At 41.6% G+C, this 14,998-nt stretch overlaps 1 protein-coding gene across 1 annotated transcript; it reads left to right on the top strand.

The window, feature by feature from the left end:
* On the top strand, positions 1-2,678 carry akip1 (A kinase (PRKA) interacting protein 1). Its single transcript, XM_070831205.1, has 5 exons — positions 1-127; positions 781-966; positions 1,051-1,125; positions 1,210-1,350; positions 1,904-2,678. The coding sequence occupies exons 2-5, from the start codon at positions 814-816 to the stop codon at positions 2,051-2,053; spliced, it is 519 nt and encodes a 172-aa protein (XP_070687306.1). The 5' UTR covers positions 1-127; positions 781-813; the 3' UTR covers positions 2,054-2,678.
* Positions 2,679-14,998: the final 12,320 nt, after the last annotated feature.

Raw genomic sequence — 14,998 nt, forward strand, 5'->3', positions numbered from 1 at the left:
TGGAGCTGAACGAGGAAAATGTGAGAAGCAAAAGCGAAGTGAATGAAGAACCGCCGGCTCCTCTGGTCGTTTGGCTTCATGTGTCTGCTGACTGGCCGAAGCGTCCAGCTCTGAGCCCGCTGAACAGGTAAAGCAGTAAATAATCTGTGTACTGGAGATTTGTTGACACAGCACGTAGAACGCTGAAGTTCTCGGGATGGAACGTTAACAGAATGCGAATGGAACGTGACGTGGCCGTTGGAATCGTGTGACGTCGGGGTGTTTGTGCGTGTGATCACAGACGGCGGACTGATGAAGGAGAAAGTGAACAGATACTGAAGAAAAGTGACAACAGCGTTCAGAGGGGGTTAATCTTCACGCATGCGCTGTTCCCAACATCTCATGCTGTAGTTCACTCGTAAATTCTGCTGCTTTTTGTGGTTATAAGTTTCTGATTTTGACAGAACTACCAGGGGACCGTGATCAGAGAAGCTCTGTAGACTTTTTAGTGGATTGAAGCATCAAATTTATTATATTCCAAAGAGGTAGGCTATGTGTTGACATGTCACTGGCATTATAACCTATTTAAAATTGTGTGATTTTACATCTGTATTGATATCAAAACAGACTTAAATAGTATTTTAGTCAATTGATCTGCCCATTCTTTCCTTAATAACGATGAATGTGATCTGTGAATGACCCAAAGCCTACGTGATGCCTTCAAATGCTTGTTTTCTCCAGCAGTTTAATTTCTCCTCACTGTGAGGTAAAGGTAAATGCTCTGCTTGTTCCTCCATTCAGGTTCCCTTCACGGGAGTTCAGCTCGACTTGTTCATGGCAAGCCAAGGATGGCTGGAGTCTTCTCTGCGGCGCTCTGCCAGTCTGGGCCTGGAGGTGCTGGAGCGGGCCTCCAGGCGGAGTGTAGAGTGGACGAGCTCTGGAGCATCCCAGACCCCCACCTCTACAGATGAAGACGCACAGATCCCTGTACGTTGTAACACCACCATCAGTTACATTTGGAGCGTGACTCTTTTTCTGTGTCTCATTTCTCATGCTTTTGTCATTTCACAGAGCACACACACGGAGCTCGAGGACGTCTTTGCAACCATCAAAGGGTTCATGGTACAGACGACCCATCAGTGCAAGGTCAGTGATTATTTGCCTGCGCCTGCCTCTGTGTTTTCGGCTACAGAGTTGGAGACTAAACTGTGAATATTGTCTGTGCTGCAGAGGTTTTATGAGTCTGGCCGCTGCACTGAGCCCACTGACACTGAGAGGAACCACGTGTCCAGGTTCCACACACGGCCAGCTTCCTGGATGCCAACACCTGCGCTGCCAACCAGAAAACATGCCCGGGCTCCATACAACAAAGTGAGTCCCATATAATATCCCATATCTGACACACAGTAAAATGGCCTCTCACCAACTTATCATGCAATTGCACTGTTTTCTGGCATTTTGGTTGCTTGTGTGCTTTAAATGACCGCGTAGGGTTTCAGAAAACGTACTCGCACCGAGCAGCAAAGCAAAGAGCTCCGGGCTGCAGTATTTTTACATAAGCAAACCTCTTTGATTCATTGTTTATCAAAAATATTGTTTATTGCAGCTCTTAAACATCGACTTTGTGTTAAGGTCAGACTGACGAGGAGTTTTCAAGGACCAGTGTGATGCCAAAAATTGTAGACTGGTCAAATGTCCTTGAATGAAACGTACAACCACCCACACGCGTTAAGAGAAGTGAAGGACATCATGTAGAATGTTTTGAAGGAGGTGTTTTTGCTTTTTGGATTGATTCCTATGGGATTTCTTGAAGCCAGTGTCTGTCTTGACAGTTGACAGTGGCTCCACATCAGCTTGACATCTTCAGTACTGTTGATTGCTGCTTGGAAGACAAAGTACAGCACTCAAGTGTCCTTCTTTTCAGGGTCGTGCGTCTGCGGCAGATGAGGATTTCTTCATCGAGGTCTCACCGGGGACGTACTCCATCACTGCCAGCGTGCCAGAGTCACATCAGCAGACTCAGCTGGTCAGCGTCAGAGCTGGAGAGAGTGTCGACCTCACCTTTAACCTCTGACCCCTCACCTGACCAAACCAGTCACCCTCAACCTTCAATAACAAAACTGACCAATGCTATTTGTGTGTTTTATAGCCTGTTTTTACACTGATTTCTGCTTTAAGAGTTTACATTTTCTGCTACTAAAATGTTTTAATTGCTGTATATTGAGAAGCCATATTTTTATTGCAGTTTACTTGAGTATTTTATTATGTAGACTGTGTGTCTGTCCTAGAGCATCATGTAATGCACTTAAAATATCTTTACCTGCACTAATGCCGCTTCAGTGTATCATACCTAAGAAAATTAGGGCCAGGTCTAAGGGACAAAAGTGTTTTTCTAGCATTTCAAGGTCGAAATGTCAAAATCTTTCAAGATTAAAGTCAAACTTTTGGGAATAAATCACATACATTTTACTTTAATCTTGAAATTTTGACTTTATTCTGGACGGTTTGATTTTATTCTTGAAGTGCAAAAAAAGTCTTATTTATTTTTTCTTATGTGTGGCACTAATACTGAACGTTCAGTTTCTTTCTCAACATTTTGATCTTTGAAATGTATCATTAAAAAACAATCATAGTTTTTCTCCGTATGCCTGGCCCTAAAACTCTTCCACAGTATTAAAATAAAGTGTTTTTTAAATCAATTTTTTGTTTAGTTTTTTTCCCAACTCTATGTAGCTATGTAGTGGTTTTATCTGGAGCTGACATTATGTGTAAACAGAGGTAGCATCGTTGCTAGAGAAAGGCCGCGGTCCCACTGGTGGTCGAGGTTTGAAGCTGATCGTTCCAAAAACATCTCTGACGTTCGATCTTCTTCCTTTAGCACCAGGAAGTGACTGAAACAGAGAGCTGTGATTGGGCGAGGCACTGATCTGTGGGACAGGGAAGCTGAACCTTAAAAGCTGTGATGTCCTCTTTGGCATTGCAGTACCTGCAGATAAATACAGAAATACTGTATGTCATCATGAGCAGATCTCATAAGACTGTTGCTCTGTCACTTAGTATCTGACGAGCTTAGCTGCTATTTATAAAAGTCCAGCTAAAGTGGTTTAAAATACAGCTGAGCTTTAAACTGGACCTGTTTAAAATAAGAACAGGTTCAGATAAACCTCAACATCATGGAGTGCACTGGAAGTAGTTATGTCTGAATGTATACCAGCATGCACTGGGGCAATGTAATCATCATCATGCTGTCCTGTTACTGGATATTGTGATCTGCATTGTGTTCTGCAGTGTTTCCACATTACATTTCCACATGGTTGTATAAATAAGTCAGTACGAGTGAATGTGATTACACCATGAATAATAATGTTATTTAATATTAAGCTGGGCCATTTACTTTGACAGAATATACCATTACTTGCATGTAACAATTGACAGTTTTATCAGCTGTGCACTCCATATTCAACATCTTAATGTAAAACCTCTGAAAACCACAAATTATTACGTCTGCTCTGGAAGAATGGCACTTTCTCTTTGTTTAAATGAATCTCCAACCAAATCAGTCCCGACTGTAAAATGGTAGAAGAGACCTCTCCCCCTCTCTTTTTTTCAGCAATATATGTAATTGAACATCGCAGTGAGCTAATCATTTTATGTGCTAATATATTAATAACATCTTCAAGTATTTCATTTCTAAAAATGTATTAAATTAAAAGTTAAATTGTATTGTTTTGGTCACTTTTGTTTAACTGCTGAATGACCAGGATGTATCAGTGTAAACAGTGTCTGTGTTTCCCACCTGGCTGTCTGTGTTGTGGCTCTGGTCCAGTTCTGCTCCAGTACCGCCAGGGAGGACGCTGTTGTTTACCCTTCAGCTTCACTGCAGGAGGAGAAATTCTGGTCCCATTCTCAGAAAAGGATGAAGAGGAGGAGGAGGGCACCTCAGGGTCACTCTTCCTCACATCTGTATCTCTGAGGCCCTCCTCTTTATCCTGCTCTGCCCTCTCACATCCGTCCATTCCTCCAAAGCTGGACCTACAGCTGGGGGGGCACATGCGTGGCCAGTGGTTTGTGACAGAACCGCAGGAAGATGAAGAGCGACACCAGTCGCTGCAGAACAGCTGTGGAGGGCAGGAGGAGCTGCGAGCGCAAAGCCAGTTGCAACAGCGACTGGGAGTCAGGATTTGTAGCTCCCTGACTACTCTGTCGTGATGAGAAGCTGAAATGGGCAGAACCAGGCTGCCGTGGACCAGAGACACACAACCGTTCCACATCAGCACCCGGAGGCTTGAAACACCGTCAACTGCAAGAGTAAGAGTGAGACAGAGTGATTTACTGAGAGGGAAAAACATGAAGGTATCCTGAGCTTTGGACCCGTACCTCCAATATCCCTGCGTTCTGTGGCGACCATCACTCTACCCGGCCCGTATCTCTTCAGATCTGGTTCCCATGGCGACAGCACAGCATCACCAGGTACCAGACATCGTGTGTGAGCTCTGGTGTGGTTCACCATGTCCAGGGAGCAAACCAGCTGCCTCTGGGAGGAGGCCGCCCCCAAACCGGTGCCTCCTGGATGGTCGAACTCGACAACCCACACTCCTCTGTGGCCCTGAGATTTTAACATGTCGACACACACAGTGAAATGTTTGCTTTACTAAACAGAACATGCAGTCTGTGATGATTTGGACACATTTTTTTGTGTGAGTTGACTCAATACTTCAGAACATTTGGATTTGAAGTTGAATAATGACTACAACATTTAAAGTGATGCCTTTTAGAGACTTAGATAAAGTCATTTTACTTGGTAATTTGAGTCTTCAGTGTTTTGATGTGGGGTTTGGCTTTGGATGCTTTGGCTTTAGGATTTCCAGTATAAAAGTGGGTCATTCTGTATAAAAAGGTCAATATTTGGTTCACTATTTGTAGTAATATGGATCTAAACACTCTTACAGCTCAAACCTTGTGGTCATTGTTTAATTTCAAGTCCACTGTGGGCTAAAAAGTAATACTGTGCTGCTGTCCGTGTACTTGCCTCTATATGATAACATATGTACAGTGTGTAAACAGACAGTATCTTCTCACCTGCACTTGTTGCACTGCGGTGCCCGAGTAGTAGAGGCCGTCCACCTCCCTCCTGGCCAACACTCGGCATCCTGGGAAGAACTCCTGACTACCCGGGGTTTGGCCGCACATCATGCAGGAGGTAACCGGGAGGGGAGGATTACCCAGGCTGCACCTGGGTGACCACGGGAAGACAAGAAACAGCTGATATGTCATCGAGCTGATGATTTTACCCACAGCGCCATTCGGTATCTAACATTCACCAGCCTGTGTTGTAACCGCTGTAACCGTGGAAACCAACCTGAGCAGCGGTGATGGCGTGTTGTGAGGGATTAAGGCTGAAGTGGACGGACAGCAACACTTCACTGGAGGGACGGTTGGCACAGATGATTGCTTCTCAAGGACACACAGTGGATCCACCTGACAGCACACACAGGCTCACACACTGTCACAGCCACATGACACATGAAGCCACTGTGCTGTGTACGTTGTTTAACATCATTTGGAAGTCACATAAAGAGTTACTTGGCATTTCCATTTTATGCATTTTATACATCATCTCCACCACATCTAAGAGGGAAATAATGAACTTTTACTTTTGTTTGTCTGACAGCTTTAGTGACTTTTATCCTCCCTCTACATATAGAAATATGTTTCTCCAAATGTGGCCATTTTGCTTTTGAACATTCCTGATAAACTGAAAGATTAAATGTTCCTCCTTAAGCTAAATAAACTGTTTAAAAACCTTCATCTAGAAAATGCATCATCGCAAAGTTGAAAACAGGCTGTTGTTCCTCTGAAAAGTTGATTTTTTTTTTAGCGACGCGAGGTTCTGAAAGGACAGCAATGCTCCCAAACATGTGATGCACTGCTGTAGATTAAAATACAGAGCAGCATATAAAGTAGATAAAACTAGCAGTAAAGTGCAGCATACACATAAATGCAGCAGTAATATTAATCCAGAAACATCAGATATATTTATATTTAAATGTTGCTGATGTTTAAATGGTGATTTTTGCAACACCTGACGTGGTGAAGGGTAAAAGATTTGAAGTGAGCAATTCTGGATTTGATCTTCTGCTTTATTCCTCTCTGTTTTAGGGTTTAATAGAGTGTGTCAATATTAAAATAGCCCACCATTGTTTACCAGTCCTGTTCAGCACCCAGTTAAACCCAGTTAAACCCAGTTAAACCCAGTTAAACCCAGCCATACCTTTTCCAGCTCTCCATTTAAACCCACTGAAATCACATAGCAGCTCCCCCTTGTGGCGCGGGACACACACTGCAGGTAGCCTCGAGTGATGCTGTCCAGCTGACCACCAGAGTCCTGCAGGTAGAAGACGTTCACCAGCCTCCCGGCTGCCAGGGCGGGCAGGGCTGTCAGCACGGTCTCCGGCTGGTCGGGAAGGTCCTCGCAGAGCAGGTGGATGGCGTGACAGGCGGGGTCACTGAGGGCCACGCTCAGGGCGGCCAGGACGTCCCTGCCAGGGCTGCAGCTGATGGAGCGAATCCAGGACAGAGCCATGTAGACTGTGTCAGGAGCACAGGGACGCATGTGGTGAGACCAGCAGGTCACCTGAGGAGCAGGAGGAGGAAATCAGCCACTTCCATTTTTATTCTGTGACCTTTTGACCTCTCATCAAGTTGTTCTGTCAGGTCAAACTCAACAGACTCGACTTTCAACTTGACCTTTAACATCAATGTCTTCAAATATTTTCACTGTTCTTCCCCAAATCCAAACATTAACAATCATGTAATGAGCAGAACAGCTCAGAGGGGGTAAATGATGACTTGGATTAGGACTCGAAATATGAAGTTTGACCTGCCTTCATTGACAAAACTTGAGACTTGTTTGCTTCTTGCACAGCAGCTGCTCAGTGCCACAAAATATTTGAGATGTAGATGTTCATTTTGTTGACTTTGTTATCTTTTCTATGGCAACACCATTAGGACAAATGTTTTCAGATTTATACAGAAATATAAACATCTGATTATAAGATTTCCTTTAACTTGTCTGAGTACATTAATGCTCCCCAGAGGATGAACCAAAGGCCAAAATGTAAACTTTACACAGACTTAACATCCACTTAAAACAGTAAACACCAGACTGCAGTGTTACCCACAGGGAAAACAATCCCCAATACCTGCTTTAAAGATGGATGAAGTGAACATAACAGACATTTCAACCTCTAGATTGACTCCAGACAGCTTCCCCAGGCCTGTAACATGTAAAATGTAACGCTGTTCCTCCCACGTCCCTCCTCACCTTGCCTGAGAACGTCATAATGTTGAAGAGGGAGTCCCTGAGTGAAGCCTTTGTCAGCAGGGTCTGGATCAGCAGGCTTTTTACTGACCCCAGAGCAGCTCTCATCTTCTCCGAGCTCTCCACGACAAAAGTGATGTTGCACCTCTGTTTGCCCAGAAACACTGCAATCAGTGCAGCCTCAGGGGCCACCGACGGCCCGGACGTCATCCCTGAACTGCAGAAATGTCAGGAAATAACAAGTTTTCTGGATTATTCGATTCGATTTGATAGTTGAGAGTGACAGAAAAAATAGAGACAAGGATGTTAAGACCAAGAAAGGATGTTAAGACCACAGCCTGATGTCTTATTGTAATGCCACAAAATCAATATATAATAATATACAGTATATAATAATGATAATAATGATGCATTGGAAGTAAGAAAACAAGTTTCTAAGTTTTAAAACTGTGTTACTAAAGCATACTAAAACTTTATGTCATGCAGCCCAGTCCATGTTTTTTATCCAAATTGAATTATTTACTTTCTATTTCTGTCTCTTTCATCTTAACTCTTGTTTTACTACATTTAGTCGCATTTCTTTAAAGTTAGCCTCCATTAAGGCCTAAAACAATCTTCTATCAAATGTTTATCCATTAATATAAAACTCTCTCCACACACACACACACACAGAGAACATATCCTCTGACTGATAACAGCAGCAAACATAATTATCACGTGTGTGTTCTGTAAAGGAGGAAGCTACATTTCTTTGATCTGAAAGTGAATACACAGATAAGCTGAGTGAGTACGTTACCTGCAGTTTTTTTTTTTTTTATGTTGTTCGCCGTCAGCTGCAGACGACAACTCTGCCTCACTGTTGGTGTTGGTTACCACGGAGACAGGAAGCGTGTTAGTCTTCTTCGTGGCCACTGGAGGGGCTGTTCACCTGCTGATCAGCTGACCGACCATCATGTCACAGTTGCTGTGGTACAGTCACAGGTCAGCTGAGCACCTAAAGCTGCTCTCCGTTCCCTTCCTGAGCAGGCGGAGCAGAGAAACGAGGCCTTCAGCTTCATTACCAGCTTTAATTATGTCAGACTACTTTTGACTGGCCCACTTTCACAAATGGCTTCAGATGAAATAGCACAAAGGCTGGTTAGATATTCTGCAAAGACACACACGAACTTTCACATCATTTGGGATTTTATTTGACATCCAGTGCTGCACTTTTGCTACAGTCACGTGATAAAACATATTGCAAGTGTCATTATCATTTTTATAAACATTAAAACCCAGTGACCTCAATGCAAACACACGTTTTTGGACTAGAAAATACATTTACAACATTATAAAATACAGTAGATAAACAGATTGTGCTAAGGCCATCAACGACAAACCCTCCAGCCTTTGTTCTCCAACAGTGATTTCCAGCTATAAATGTACACTACAGTCTGGCAGAACAACATTAATTTGTAGTAAACAAGAGCTATAAATCACAATTCTATCAGCACTTCAAGTTCTGTTCATTATTTGTTCACTAGCTGCACAATACGTACTACTGTAGTGACAGCTACATCGTAATTTAGGCTACAATAATGCTATCCATTGCCAACGCTACATGACAAACTGTCTGTGGGAGCAGCTGCTGCGTGAACCGCTGCCTTTATGTAGAAATGAGTGAGGTCAGAGCGGATTATCTGACTTGATCTGAATGCATGAAGTAGAGAGAGAGAGAGAGAGAGAGAGAGAGAGAGTGAGAATTCATGAGGTGAGGAATCCATGAGGCGTCCAGTTGTAGGAGTAAATAGTTGTATTGCTTTTGGTCACTGTGTGTGTTGGCGAGGAGGGAGGTCAGCATCACAGGCCGCCGAGGTCAAAGGAACTGTCGAGCAAAAAGAAGAGAAGAAGAAACAGTAAGGATTTATTTGGTTTCCATTTTCCAACGACAGCTTTTATGCCTATGAATGTAGTGATTGAAATAAATGAGATTTGATGGATTATTTCCAAATATAAACACATCTGAGATGCTCTTCCTTGGTTATATCTTCTGATGAAGTGTTTTTATTGTGTTTTCTTTCCTGAAATGCACGACTGTCACACAAACTGTAACTTGTGCACAAGGCTGATTTGGCCACACAATAAATTTGGTGCAACAATATGCGTTTTACTCCACTTGTTAACAATTAATGATATCGTATTTATATTCTAACAGTTCCAAATGAAAGTGTGGAGCCGGGGGTCTGCGTATGAAGAGTAATCAGGCTGCTGCAGGCCTGAAGGAGGACACTCACACTCAGCAAACTTTAGAGAGTTACTTACCTTTCGTTCAATGGCTTCTTGGCAAACTGAATTTGCTCCCTCACAGTTGCCCCAAACACCAACATCTGCTTTTCAGTGTCAATTACACACTGCAAACACAAAAAGACGATTTACCAACACATTCATTACATTGAACATTTCAAGTTTATTTGACATCAAATATTAAATATTTAGATAAACCACATGGTCTTTACTCCAGCAGCATCCACACACCGAGTGTTCACTGCTTTTGCCCCACTAGTATTTATCTATTCTATACAATTTAAAAACAAAAATGTAAATGTGCAATTAAGTTCCTGCTTGAAAATAACTGTCTTTGACACAAATGACAAACATTTTCTCAGCTTTTTGTCCAACAATGTGTTTTTTTCAATGAAAATGACCCATATTCAACAAAAATGCTTCTTGTGAATACAAATAATAGAAGCTCTATTCTCTCTTTTGATATATTCACTGTTTTAACACTGTATTCATAGAACCAAATATTCTGCGGGGTCTTGAAAAATTAGTAAATATGATCAAAAATGCTGCAAACTAAAAAAACAATACTCTGCCAGGGAACATTTTAGAGATCTAAGAAAAGCAAAGTCATTGTATTAGATGGACTTTTTTCCTCGTATCTTAATTATTCACATTTCTGTGTCGCTGATGATCTTTAAACTTTCCTCCTGGGAAGTAGATGATTTACCTTGAGTGACTTTAACGTCTTGCTGCCGAGGGAGATCAGTGGTCTGTTACTTTCTGCAAAAAATTTGTTGGTGGACAATATTATTACAACATGATATGTTAAAGTGTCAAAAAACACTGACTACAGTCACATACATCGATCTACTCATTACTTACCCACGATGGCAAAGGAGCACATTATTCTGAGCCCCCCGACGGTTAGGCTCAGATCCTTGATGTGTCCGTCAATGCAAAGCTTCCGCTGAAACGGAAAGCCATCCGTCTCCATTTTGTTCTCCTCAACCAGTTCTTTCAAACTTTGGGAGGAAACAAAATGACAAAACTGAATACAGAACGTGAGCTGATGTACGTCAAGCGCACAGATAGCGAGGATCTCACCCTGATCTCTCCACAGTCAGCGAGGACATCAGGTTCAGTCTGCTGCCGGTGTCGATCAGCACGTTCACCTGCCGTCCTAAACACTGAAAACACACAGAGGAGGGAAAAGTGGACGAGTGGTAAAAACACTGCAGCAACAGAAAAGAAAGTTCACAACAGTTCTTTGTGATTTCTGGATACAAACAAATGAAAACAAGTTGAATTCAGATTGGTGACACAGACTCACCTTGCAGGGCACATACATTAAATCTTCCTCCTCTTCCTCCTCGTCCTCATGTGAACTTAAATGACTACAGGTCAGTAGGACCCCCCCGTTGTTTGGCGTCACTCCACACATGTTCATCCTTCCCCGGGACAACTTGGCCTCCAGCAGGCGCTTCTGGAGGATATGATGCGGCTGCTACAATTAAAGGAAAATAAATAAAAGCAGTACAGTTAGACAATGTGGCCACGCTCTCATCTCTCATGTCTCATGTCTCATCTCTCATCTCATCCCTGTGGAGCTGCAGCGTCTGTGATAATGCTGCCATTATCATCTCCAACAACCTTCTTCTTCTTCTGCTCGACTACAGCAACGCACTTTAATCTGAAGTCTGCAGCTGATACAAAACGCTGCTCCAGGATTTCAGAGAAGTGAACACACTTTAGGAGCCTTTCTTCACGGCTCACCTGAGACTTTTAGAACTTCCTCCTTGTTTTTTAAGCTTTAAATAGTCCAGCTCTGATATTTGTTGTACCTTTTTATATTTTTGCACCTTGTTGTAGTTTTCTCTTGTAGTTTTTGGATCTAATTGACTTTTATTATTGTAATTATTATTATTTTATAAACAAATATATATATATAGAGAGAGAAAATATAGATATTTATATATTCATAGATAGATTTTATAGATATTTATGTATATATATAAACTAACAAGGTGATGAATGTCAAAAAATATTACATTTAATTAGCTGGCAGTTAGAAAATAACAAGCTGAGTTTAAGATTTTGCAGGTTTTTAGGAACATTTTGTTGAAGAACATAAGGAAAAACATTTATTTTGATAGATAACATCCTCCTGCACACCGGCCATCCTCTTAATGTGGGAGTTAATTTTTCATATCCTTAATTAACACAAGTTTAGGTGAACAAACATTATTGATACATAACACTGTATATATGGGCTACGATGTAAGATAAAGACATCATTAAAATATGGGATTGTGGTGAATCCCCACTCTCCCACCAGCATAACTTTACTTCAGCCCTCCTTAATGAAGCCTGTGAGGAAGAAGGCAGTGATGTGACTGTGGTGATGCAATGAAAGGCCTCACATCAGAGACACACCCCCTGTTTAGACGTCCCCAGCTTCTTCAGTCCGTCCAAAGGCAGCAGGTCAGCGGAGTCTTTATGGAGGAACTGGATCGCCTGTTTCAGCCTCCTCTGCTGCCTCAGAGCCGCAGCATCCAGGACCCCCTGGTCTCCCTGGTCCCCCCGGTCCCCCCTGTCCTCAGTCCGCATCCCCGACAACATGACGGCGGTGTGGGTCTGTCTGTCCGGTCAGTGTCTGCACACAGCCGAGGATAACACGGAATCCCCGGTGATGGATGAGACACCCCTTCAGGTCAAGTCAGGCAGGTGAACAACAGCACTTCCGGTCTCAACCTTCAAAATAAAACTAAAAAAAAAAACCTGGCAAATTATAATAATCTGCATTTGTGAGTTGAGAGCAACACAAGGGTTGTTGTGTAGTAAGTCATTTGATTCGAGCTCAAAGTTTTTCATCTATGACAGCAGGTGTGATCAGAGCTGTGGACTGCTGATACTGTTTCAGTGTTTAATGAGGTCTCTAAGAACAATTCAAGGACATGAATCCTGCCTGAAAAGTGAATTTCTTTGTGTTCCTGTCAATTTTAACCTTCACAGAATATAAACTACATGGCCAGAATGGTTGCAAATGAATGTATAAAATAAGCTGTTCTCATTAATAGGAAGAGGTTTTGAATGAGAGCTTTTATTTTGACGGTGTCTTCCGGTGTCCTCTCTCTCTTGGCAGTTTCAACCTGCCTGAAAACCCTGAAACAAAAACGTCACTGTAGTGAATCGTGACTCTTAAAGAAAAAAAAGACAACAATGACGTTTTGATTGTGAGTTCCTGTGTCTGAAATGAGATCAGCTGTGGGAATTGATGATGAGACAAAGAAATGCTGACAGGACAAATGATTTGTATAAAATAAGTCAAAGGCTGATAAAAAATAAGCCATTAGTTTTATTTAGGAGTAACATGATAACACAGAATATGGTTAGGTATAGAAATAAAAAAGAAAATAAAAACTCGACACGAAATACAACAAAAATACGCTGCTAATATGAAAATGTGCAGCCAGTGTGTTTGGAGGACCAACGGCCATAATCACAAACAAACAAATAATTAATCAGTTAATGTCATGAAATGCACCAAAATGTTAAAAATAAATATATGCATTAATTATTTTTTTTATAAATATTCATATATTGATATTTCTGTTTTCATTGGCTTGTATATTTATTTACTCTCCCAATTATTTTTCCATTTTATTTACTCATTTCTAAATATATTCATTTATTTATTTTTTATTGTTTTTCCTTTGCATTTTTCCCCAAATGAATTCGTAGCTGTGTTTCCTTTTTATATTTCTGCCTCATCATGCAAATGAGGAGTCTGTGGCAAAACCTTTCACATATTTCTAGATTAACATCAGACTGCATCACAACTTTTTATTTTTAATCAATTCGTGCCTCTCAGGCGGACTCAGTCCATCACGTCTTCATGTCTGAATGAAATGATCTGTAATGAAAGATGGTACTGAGCTCGGTACTGAGTTCTCTAGTGTTTTTTCTATTTCTATTCTATTATTTGCTCAGCTCTCACACCCCTCAAGTTTACATCTGTTCAGCTTTGTTGTCCTTGTTTTTAGCTGTAAATCAATTTCTGCGTGTACAATGAGAGCAATGACAAAAAAAAAAATAGTCCAACTCCTTGTATGTTCTCACATAACTGGCCATCAAAGCTGACTGTGACATAAACACGGGCTCTGTTTGTGTCTCAGTAGCTAATCTGTAGAATATTCACTGGGAAACTGCAGGATTAGATTGGACCTGTAGTAAAGCAGCCATCTGTACTTCAGGACTGAAACTAATGGTGCTGTTTAGGCTCCTTCAAGCTCTTTAAAACTCATCTTTTTAGCTTTAGAAGTTGATTCAGCTAAAGTTTTATCATGTAAACTCTTGTATCATGTAAAGTTATGATTATATTATATTATTTAAACAACTTGAGCAGCATTTTTTAATAAAATGTGCTATATAGAGGGTTATCCTTATTCTTTTTATTACGTGTTTACCTGCACATACCACTATACAGCATTAGCACTACACCTGTGCAGATACATAGTGTGTAGCTGACTTTTTCACCACCACTGACCTAGAATACAGCTAATACTTAATTTTAGCTTATTTCATTTAGTAAAATTTGTATTTTTCCCCACTATATTTCTTATGTACTGTAAAATGCTTGTTTTTATAGTGCTTTTGTTTTTGTTTTTTTTAATAGTGCTCTTGTTTATTTTCTAATGCTCTTGTTTATAGTTTATTTATTCTCTTTGGCTCATAACCAGGACATGAATACTCAACTTCATGACGTCTCATGTGAAAATGTGTGCTGGTATGACAATAAAGATCTTTGAATGTGGCCCACTTCTCTGGCTGTCCTTGTGTTTTGTGATTGTTGAGACTTGTAACACAGCCTCTCATTTGCATATATTTATCTTTAACTTTTTTATTTCATATATTTTGGAGTTGAAGTCCAGTTCTGGACGCCTAGGAGGCTGCTGTGGGTGTGTTTTCTCAGCTGTGGAGCTCTGTGTAGTCTCTACTGTGGGATATCAGCTGGGCTTTTCATCCCTCACACTCTCTCTTCACTTCATTGCCCAGATTCCCCCATTTTTTTTTCCCACACGACCTTGTTTTCAACATGGATGCCGAAAACTCTCCCCACACGTCGCTGTTTATGTCGCCGATGAACAAATCAAACCGCATCCTGTGGCACAGCGCGGCTGGAGATCCCCAGCCTCGGCCGACCGTCGTCTGATGTCTGAAATATTTAATTTTATGCAACAACGCAGCGCATATTCAGTCAAAAAAAAAAAAAAGAAGCAGCGAGACAACGCGAAACCCGACGCGGAATGGCGTCTGCCACGGGGCCCGGGAAGCTGAATAACAGCAGCACAGGCTCGAATTAGAATGGGGCGCTGCGGCCGCTAGCCAATCACAGCGCAGGATCGGGCTGCCATACATGTTCCCGGTGTGGTGGAC

The sequence above is a fragment of the Pempheris klunzingeri genome, chromosome 5 (genome assembly GCF_042242105.1).
Source record: "Pempheris klunzingeri isolate RE-2024b chromosome 5, fPemKlu1.hap1, whole genome shotgun sequence".
NCBI lineage: Eukaryota > Metazoa > Chordata > Actinopteri > Acropomatiformes > Pempheridae > Pempheris > Pempheris klunzingeri.